General features: G+C 35.2%; 1 protein-coding gene across 1 annotated transcript in view; it reads right to left on the reverse strand.

The window, feature by feature from the left end:
• Positions 1-10,844, reverse strand: part of CATSPERB (cation channel sperm associated auxiliary subunit beta) — a 98,005-nt gene that overhangs the window by 26,340 nt on the left and 60,821 nt on the right. Inside the window, exon 14 of the mRNA XM_023538364.1 lies at positions 5,986-6,130. Within this exon, the coding sequence (XP_023394132.1) occupies positions 5,986-6,130 (145 nt within the window). The remainder of the gene's footprint in view (positions 1-5,985; positions 6,131-10,844) is intronic.

Here is a 10,844-nt window from a genome sequence, read left to right on the forward strand (position 1 = left end):
TGATCCGCTCTCTGTGAGGTAGAGAACCAAAGATACCAGAGGAGCCAATGGTGTAACTCCCAGAGGTCAAAGGTCAGGGAACTGGGGGATCGCTGGTGTAAGTCTCTGTCCAAGGGCAGAAGAGAAATACCCCAGCTCAGGAAGACGGGCAGGAAGCAAAATGGGTGAATTCTTCTTTCCTCCACGTTTTTGTTTTACTCAGGCCCTCATAGGCTTGGACGATGCCCACCCGCATTGGGAAGGGCAGTCTGCTGTGTCTACTGATTCAAATGCTAATCTCAACCAGAAGCGCCCTCTTAATCTGGGTACCCCAAGCCCAGTCAAGCTGACACATAAGTTAACCATTACAATTGCTAAGGTTCAACATGCCATATTTCATCTATAAACATAAGCTATATAGTTTTTTTTTTTACATTTTATCGTCTTGTAAATTGAGATACATTTTATGATTGATGTGTCTCACAATTATTGTCCACCAGGTGGCACTCACGCCACAGTGGTCAATCGGCAATGCACCCATGTAGTGTCTCAGCTCTTTATGCCGCCGTCACTTTGTTTCCTGAATCACTGGCATAATACCTGCTTACGTTATAATTAGACGTTGAAACAGTCGTGGGTGCAACAAGAGAGGAAGACAAAAAAGGACTTATATTTATCAATAAAGCAAAATGTGACTGGAAGAATGACCACAATTCCGCATTTTCTTGTGGAACCACCACCAAGTATTTTATGGGACCTAAGAAAGGAAGAAACCCCCAAAGATGAAATTGTATTTATATTGTGTTACAAGATGACATGCAAAATTTGCCTTGTCGCACACCAACCAATGCAACTACAGGTAGGAGAAATAATGTTAGAGGAGCCCATGCATCATTGCCCAGGATGACTGATAATACGCTATGTTAAAATTTAATATATCTATCATCTATCTATCTATCTATCTATCTATCTATCTATCTATCTATCTATCATTATCTAAATATTTGTGTTACCCCTTTAATCAAAGGGACTGTAATGACTTTCTTCCATTGCTAGTCTCTGGATATTTTAATATCGTTGTTTTTGTTTTGTTTTTTTTTTTTTTTAACTCTGCCCACTGTTCTACAAATAGTCCCTTCTTCAGGTGAGACTCTTGAGTGGAATTATATTTCCTCCCAGAAATGTCCCTAAAAAAACCAGAATTTTGAGGTAGGATTCTGGGATTGAGTTGCTTACATATTTAAAGACTGCACAGATGACCTCTTATGCCTGGTAATGACACTGGCAATCCATAGCAATCAAGCGCATCACAATTACTCAAATTATTATCGGTAGTAGCATGGGATGGATTGCCTGTAGAGAGCAAGACTTTAGGGGATGAAATGGTGGGAACTTGATTACAATGACAATCATGGTTTTTACAAAGATTGTGGGCTGATGTAACTTTTATGGATATATTGGAGAACTTACAAAATAAAAACAAACAAACAAATTTTAAAAAGCTTATGACCTTGAATATCCAACTCAAGGCCAGAATAGAGAACTTGACAGCTGTATGGTGAAAAAAATAAACCTTACCTCTTACCAAACACACGAAATTAGAAAATTTACATAGACCGATGTAAGAAATCTAAGAACAATCAATCTGCTAGAAGAAAACAGGAGAATCTCTTCATAACTTTGGAATAGGCAAAATTTTCTTAACAGAATATTAGAAGCAAGAAGCATCAACCATAAAAGACTGATCAATTTAACTTTTAAAAATTAATGATTTTGTTCATCAAAAGACACCATGAAGAGAATAAAAAGATAAGCAACTGTTTGGGAAAAGATGTTTGCAAGTTACATTTCTAAAAAAGGTCTCATATCCATAATATATTAAAAACTCTTAGAAATCAATAAGAGAAAGTCAATCCAATCAAAACTTGATTAAAAAGACTTAAAGAGATAATTCACCAAAAAAAGACATAAAATTGGCCAATGAAATATGAATATGTGCTCAATATTATTACTCATGCAAACTAAATCTTCATTGAGATACTATTACACATTCACCAGAATGGCTTACTATTTAAAAGACTAACAATACTAAGTACTGAGAAGGGGGAGCAACTGGAATTCCTTCATATTGCTGGTAGGACAGTAAGTTGATATATTTACTTTGGAAAAGCGTTGGAAGCACATAATTTTTTTTCCCCACCAAAAGTTAAACAAACATATGCCTTAAGGTGTAGCAATTCTATTCCTAGGTATATATCAAATGAATGAAAGCTCATCCAGCAAAAGGCTTCTGCAAAAATGTTCATAGATACTTTATTTATAATAGCCCCAAATGGAAACAATTCAAATACCTATCAGCAGCTGAATGGATAAATAAATTATAGTATATTCATACAATGGAAAACTACACAGCAGTGACAAAGAACAAGTTACTAATACATACAAAAATGTAAAGGAGTCTCAGAGTCATAATGTTGATTGAAAAAAGTCAGAGACAAAAGAAATATACTTCTTTTAATATAAATATTCTATTTATGCGAAGTACAAAACCAGACAAAACTTGTCTATGGTATTACAAGTCAGACTAATGGCTACCCTTAGAGGTATGAAAGTGGCTTGAGGGAGCTTTCTGGAATACTGGAAATGGTCTATATCTTGCTCTATTTTCCAATCCCTCCTAATGATACTCATAGTCACTTCTGTTTATTTTATCATATGATTGCTGATCATCAGATTTTTAAATGCTACTGCATGAATGCTGTCTCAACAAATGATTCAGGCAAATAAACTACAAAGGTTAACCTTGATACCAACGTAAACGGAGCAAAAGTTTTATTGACGGAATCGAGAATAAATAAACATAGTGGTGAAGATGTGGGGAAAGAATCAGAATTTTGTGGTCTCTCCTCGTACGTGAATAAGGAAGGAGCAACCATTATGGCTGTAAAATGGTTCTGCTAGTGAGCATCAAGGACACAATATTGAGGTCTAAGAAACCATGCTTTTTGAAGTCTCATCAGAAACCTTTAGAAAGCTTGTTGTTTAAAATTATATCAGAGACTTGCAAGACCAGAAAAAACTGGCTTTAAGACAGTCGAGAATGTTGACAATGTTAAAAAAACAAACCAAAAGAAAACCAAGTCTCACTCTCTTCTTGGAGATAGTCAGTGTTTTTCCCACTCTGGTTAGAATTATCAGATATTTCCAAGTTTACCCCAATCTCCAAACTTGCTCATTAATCTATAAAAGTGAGAATTGTTGGAGAGACCTGTATTTCTGAAGGTAGTTAATAAGTTCATTGAACTATTAAGTTATTGAATTTCAGAATTATTTTTATACAATTGGTAGCTTCATCATCTTATGAACACCTAACAAAATGAACCCCCAAAATACATATGAAACTATAAACCTCTTTGAAGAAAGGATAATCCTGGATTAGGCAATGGTTTCTTAGATATGACACCAAAACCACAAACGACAAAAGGAAAAATAGATAAACTGGACTTCTTCAAAATTAAAAATGTTTGTACCTCAATAACATCACCACAAAAGTAAAAAAATAATTAACAGAATGAGAAAAAATACATGCAAATTACATATCTGGTAAGGGACTTATATCCAGAATATATAAAGTACTCTCACAACTCAACAATAAAAAGACAGTTAACCCAATTTTAACATGGGCGAAGAATTCCAATAGACACTTCTCCACAGAAGATATATAAATGGCTAATAAACACATGGAAAGATGCTTAACTGCAGTAGTTATTAGGTAAACGCAAATCAAAACGAGATACAATTAGTATAGAGTAACTATACTAAAAAAATACAGAAAATAACAAGCATTGGTGAGCACGTGGAGAAATAATCCTCATTAGGTACAGCTACAGTTAAACACAGAATTACCACATGACCTGGCAATTAGACTCCTGACTATATATCCATGAGAACTGAAAGCATATTTCTACACAAAAATATGTAAACAAATGTTCATAACAGCATTATTCATAAGACCCCAAAGTAGGAAAACTCCAGATAGCCAACAACCTAAATATCCTGATAAATGGATCAACAAAATGTGCCACATCCATACAATGAAATATTATCCAGCCATGAAAAGGAATGAAGACCGATGTATGCTACAACATGGATGAAGCTGGAAGACAATATGTTAAGTGAAATAAGCCAGCCACGAAAGGACAAAAACTATATGATTCCACTTATATGAGGTACATAAGAGTAATCAAGTTAATAGAGACAAAAAGTAGTTGCCAGAGTCTAGAAGGAAGGGAGAATGGAGAAGTCATCATTTGATGGGAACGGAGTTTTAGTTTGGAAGAATTCTGGAGGGAGATGGATGGTGATGGTGGTTGAGAAATAATGTGAATGTACTTAATTTCACTGAACCGTACACTTAAAAATGGTTGAAAACTTAAATTTTGTTATATATTTTTACCACAAAAATAAATAAGTAAATGGATATAGCTAGGTGGATAGATAGATAGGTGATAGATAGCAAAAAAAAACAAAAACAAAAACAAAAACAAAGCAAAACTACCAGCAGAATTCATAAACGGAAAAGGAACAACTTTTGCCAAAAGGTAAAGAAGTAAGAGCTAATGAAAGAAAGAGAAAACTCTGGTGTAACAGGTCGCACTACTCTGCATCCGGCCTTTTGAGGCAATAATGAGAGAAGAAAAATAAATCAAAAAAATCATGAGGAGTACCAGTAATGCCCTCCTAACGCGAAAGGAGTTGGCAGTGGGTGAGACGACATCCAAATAAAAACTCAAGAGAAAAGTCAAGCCCACTCGAAAGAAGCCAGGTTTACCACCTTCCGAGGCGCTGCTCTGAGCCGAAAGAATGAGGGCAGGTGCTGCTGAGATGAGAGGAAGCAGACAGGTCTCACGAACAATTCACCTACATGATATTAGAGTAAATAGCATCAAAAAGAATAAGATACTTGGAAATTAACTTAAACAAGAAGGTTCAAGGTGACCCACGAAATGGGAGAAAATATTTGCAAATCATAGATATGATAAGGAATCAATACCCAGAATATATAGAGAACTCCTAATATATAGAGAACTCCTAAAACTCAACAATAAGAAAAACATAAGCAATCTGATTAACAGATGGGCAAAGGACTTGAACAGACATTCCTCCGAAGAAGATATACAGACGGATAATAAGCGTGAGATGCTCAGCATCACTAATCATTAGGGAAACGCAAATCAAAACTAAAATGAGATACCACCTCACACCCATCATGATGACCACCATTGAAAAACCAGAAAATAACAAGTGTTGGCAAGGATGTGGAGAATTTTATTTGATGATCCCGTAATTCCACTTTTGGGTATATGCCCAGCAGAATTGAAAGCAGAGTATCAAAGAGTGATATTCACAAGAGCTAAAACATGGAAGCAACCCAAGTGTCCATCAATGAATAAATGGAGAAGCAAAATGTGGCATACAAATACAATGGAATAATATTCAGCCTTAAATATGAATAAAATTTTGCGGTATACCACATGGATAAATGTTGAGGACATTATGCTAAGTGAAATGATCCAGTCACAAAAGGACAAATACTGCATGATTCCACTTATTTGAGATACGCGGAGTAGTCAAAATCATAGAGATGGAAATAGAATGATGGTTCCCAGGCGCTGGGGATGGCAGGAATAGGAATCTATTGTTTAAAGGCTGAGGAATTTCAGTTTTACACGATAGAAAGAGTTCTGGAGATGGATGGTGGTGACGGTTACAGAACATTTTGAATGTATTTAATACCACTGAGCTGTATACTCAAAAATGGTTAAGATGGTAAATTTTATGTTATGTATATTTTACCACAATTAAAATATTTTTAAAAATCTATCATCCATAATAGATTTGAGACTTTAGAATTAGTTGATCAATATGGCAGACTTTTTCTTTTCATGTACCTTCTAATCCCTGGCTCACATATAATGTGTAAACCAATAAAAGTGAATTCCTCACCTGCCTTCGTCAAGTAAACCTTTCCGTTTTGGGAAACAAGAGTAATATCGGAAGTATAAAAACTATGGTAAGTATTCTTTATGATATCATTGTGAAAGTCGGCTAGTAATTCAAAAGTGTTGCCACCATCGATTGAAAGCCATACCTAAGGGAATAGAAACATAAGACCTCATTAAAGAGCTGCCATGTCATAGCAATTACCTATCAGCCTAATCTTCCTATGTAAGAAAATTCATACAGTATAGTCATTTCCATGCTCCCCCATCTGTCTCTCTGTCTCTCTGTCTCTCTCTCTCTTACACACACACACACACACACACACACAGACACACAGACACACACACACACACACACACACACACAGACTCTTTAATTATTTGATCTACTCTCTATTTCCTTCCTGGAGTTTGTATGCAGGAGTATGTATGACACAGTACGCATGGTGACTGTATAAAAGAGCGAAGTTATTCCCATCGGCTCCAAAATAGGGTCCCCTTATTCATAAAGGGATGAAGTACTGGGCGCATTTGGATATGAGGGAGAAAGTTTATCCCATATTGACATGAGACTTCAAGTTGTAGGCATCTGGCAGATATGTACATAAACATGTTTTGCGTGGAAGAGTCCCTTGACATTTGCAAGAGTGTGTCCTGGGACCTTAGTAAACACTCAAATATACTCCATCATAGCATATAAATTTCTCTGCTTCCTCATCATTTGGTAAGGGTTGTTTGAAGATAAATCAGATTGTATATTGGATGAATCTTGCTTGGTACTTATTTTAGTAGCCTAAGTCTTATTCAAATGAAGATTTCTGGTTTTTTAATTTCTTTTTAAAAATTAATTTTAATGACAAGTTATACCTGAAAATAGGCTTTTCTTGAATTTAAAACATTGCAATGTGGCTGAAATCTCTTTGAACACCATCTAAACCATTCTCCTTTTATACCTGATCTGATCTAATCGTGGTCTCTATCCCTTTCCAGCAGTAACCACTGTTATCAACTTGCAAAGCCTACACATTTACATTCACATGTATGCCCATAGCATACATCCAAAACAGCTCAGTTTATGGTGAGGAGGAAAGGAAGCACATATCTGGGTGAGGCACAACCTGCAGACTTGGGCAGGAGAGACCCTTGCCCTAGACTGCGTACTTAGTGGGTCCACATATTATAAACACATGGGTGCTTCTATCACTCGGGAATATAGCACTCATTGCTGGCACAGCACGATCCATAATCCTGAGCATGTGATATGGGGGCCTCCATTTCTACTCTTGCTTTGGCCCCTGTGAATGTTACTAGTGAGCATGGTGGTGAGCGGGTGTGGGTCGGGGAGGGTGCTTTGAACATATGTTCAAAATGGCGTTAAACTCTACCTGTTGTTCTGTAAGTTATATTTGCCACTTAACAATATATCTCACATAATTTTGTTAGCTCATGTGGATCTTCATATTCTTCTATACTGAGGCATAGTCTCCAATATTAGGAATATACCATACTTGAGATATTCTATTTTCCTATTAATGGATACTTAAAGGTTATATCAAAATATTCACTGCTATAAACAATACAGCAATGAACAATCATTTACCTGCCTCTTCATACTAATGTTAAAATGCATCTCTAGAGCAGATACTGAAAAATTAAGTTGTTGAATCAGAGACTATGCATATTTCTATCATTTTAACAGACACTGCCAAAAAGCTCTTCGGTTTTGCTGACCTAGTTTATACTTCCATAAGCAGTGTATGAGATTATCCAAGTCCCTAAACCTCACCAATATTGATACTTCAAAAATTTATTTTTAATTTTTACTGATTACCTGAGTGAAAACAATGACATCTTACTGCTTATTTTCTAAATATTTTAAATTATTGATCCATGCACAGCTCACTTTTATTCTTATTTATTTAACAATATAATGAGAATGAGAACTGATAGCTGAACCCAAGAATTAGCATATTGCCAATTCTTTATATTTTTCTATATGTTTCACTTAGGGAAACGCAAATCAAAACTAAAATGAGATACCACCTCACACCCATCATGATGACCACCATTGAAAAACCAGAAAATAACAAGTGTTGGCAAGGATGTGGAGAATTTTATTTGATGATCCCGTAATTCCACTTTTGGGTATATGCCCAGCAGAATTGAAAGCAGAGTATCAAAGAGTGATATTCACAAGAGCTAAAACATGGAAGCAACCCAAGTGTCCATCAATGAATAAATGGAGAAGCAAAATGTGGCATACAAATACAATGGAATAATATTCAGCCTTAAATATGAATAAAATTTTGCGGTATACCACATGGATAAATGTTGAGGACATTATGCTAAGTGAAATGATCCAGTCACAAAAGGACAAATACTGCATGATTCCACTTATTTGAGATACGCGGAGTAGTCAAAATCATAGAGATGGAAATAGAATGATGGTTCCCAGGCGCTGGGGATGGCAGGAATAGGAATCTATTGTTTAAAGGCTGAGGAATTTCAGTTTTACACGATAGAAAGAGTTCTGGAGATGGATGGTGGTGACGGTTACAGAACATTTTGAATGTATTTAATACCACTGAGCTGTATACTCAAAAATGGTTAAGATGGTAAATTTTATGTTATGTATATTTTACCACAATTAAAATATTTTTAAAAATCTATCATCCATAATAGGTTTGAGACTTTAGAATTAGTTGATCAATATGGCAGACTTTTTCTTTTCATGTACCTTCTAATCCCTGGCTCACATATAATGTGTAAACCAATAAAAGTGAATTCCTCACCTGCCTTCGTCAAGTAAACCTTTCCGTTTTGGGAAACAAGAGTAATATCGGAAGTATAAAAACTATGGTAAGTATTCTTTATGATATCATTGTGAAAGTCGGCTAGTAATTCAAAAGTGTTGCCACCATCGATTGAAAGCCACACCTAAGGGAATAGAAACATAACACCTCATTAAAGAGCTGCCATGTCATAGCAATTACCTATCAGCCTAATCTTCCTATGTAAGAAAATTCGTACAGTATAGTCATTTCCAATATTGATACTTCAAAAATTTATTTTTAATTTTTACTGATTACCTGAGTGAAACCAATGACATCTTACTGCTTATTTTCTAAATATTTTAAATTATTGATCCATGCACAGCTCACTTTTATTCTTATTTATTTAACAATATAATGAGAATGAGAACTGATAGCTGAACCCAAGAGTTAGCATATTGCCGATTCTTTATATTTTTCTATATGTTTCACTCCAATCCTATCACCCTACCTCATCCCTCAGAGATATCTAATATCCTGAAATTTGTGTTTTTATGCCCTTGCAATTTTTTGCTTTTAGTACATACATATTTTTAAATAATATATTGCTTGATTTTACTTTTTTTGTACTTTTTAAAAAGGGTATCATACCATTTATTGTCTTCTAGAACTTATTCCCCACCGCCCGCTGCCAACATCATTTACTTATATTCATGCATTATATTCATGCAGTTCATTTGCTTTTCTACTGCTGTATAGTAGTTCATTATGTGAATAAAATATAATTTATTTATTCATTGTTCTATTCATGGGCATTGGATTATTTTCAGTTATCTAATGCTATTATTAACAGTGCCATGATGAAAACTTGAAAATGTTTCCTCATATATGTGTCCCTTGCCCAAAAGTGAAACTGGTGGGTCACAGAATATGCAAACATTCAAATTTGCATAGTCAAAATATACAAAAACCATGCAAAATTGCTTTCCTAAAAAGTAGTAATTTACTCTCCCATCAACAATGTATAAGAGAGGTGGTTGATCCACATCCTCTTCCAAATGTATATTGTCGGAATTAATTTTGCCAACTAAATAGCTGGAAATGATCTCATTGCATTCTTGATTTGTAGTTATGTCTAGTGGATTATACCATCTCTTCACATGCTTATTTATGTGTATTTCCTTTCCCGTAAAATGCCCGTTTATGTTTTTTGTCAATTTAGCAATTAGGTTGCCTTTTTTGTATTGCTTTATAGGAATTCTTTATATATTCTTCCATCTAATTCTTTGTCAGTTAAATGTGTTAAAATATCATCTCCCAGTTTGTATTTTCACTTCTCTCGATGTCCCCTTAATGAACAGAATTCTCTTCCTCTTCCTCCTTCTCCTTCTTTTTCGTTTTAGTAATTTGAATGCATCTTTTAGGTTGTTTATAAAGTCATATATCTTTTATAAGTAAATAGAGTTCGTTTGCTACTTTTTAATATTCATGACTTAAATTTCTTAATTTTTTTGTCTTATTGCATTCCCTCTGTACACTCTTCGTTTTCTTAACAAGTCTTTGGTAGAATTTCAACTGTGGTTAAATACAACTCTCTGTCTTCTATACTATGTGTGTACCCCCACACTTGAACATGGAGAAGAACATTCAATCATGCTGAACTTGTCACACTTAGAATTCATGAGCATGAACGCAATCGTGCTGCATTCACAGTCAGTTCATCCTCCCATCCTTCTAGCAACTATTTCATTCTGTTCTCTTTCCTCAAATTCCCAACACTCTTCCTCCATCCTCACTCAAATAATGACTTTGATTTTTTTTGTTGAGAAAATAGAAGATAAATTCCCACACCCTTTCATTACCATAAGTCCCCACCTACTAGCTTTGAACCCATAGATTCTTCCTTCCCTCCTGTTACTGCAAGATAACTGTCTTCCTGAGGCCCATCTTTCCACCAGTGTGTGGATCTCATCTCCTCTTGCCTATTTGGAAACCTCACTCCAGAAATTTCTCCTCTCTCTCTTTCCTGCATCATCAATCCCCGCTTCTACTGAATAATTCTCATCAGCACACAGTGTAATTCCTCCTTTTT

This window comes from Pteropus vampyrus, unplaced genomic scaffold (assembly GCF_000151845.1).
Source record: "Pteropus vampyrus isolate Shadow unplaced genomic scaffold, Pvam_2.0 Scaffold219, whole genome shotgun sequence".
Lineage (NCBI taxonomy): Eukaryota > Metazoa > Chordata > Mammalia > Chiroptera > Pteropodidae > Pteropus > Pteropus vampyrus.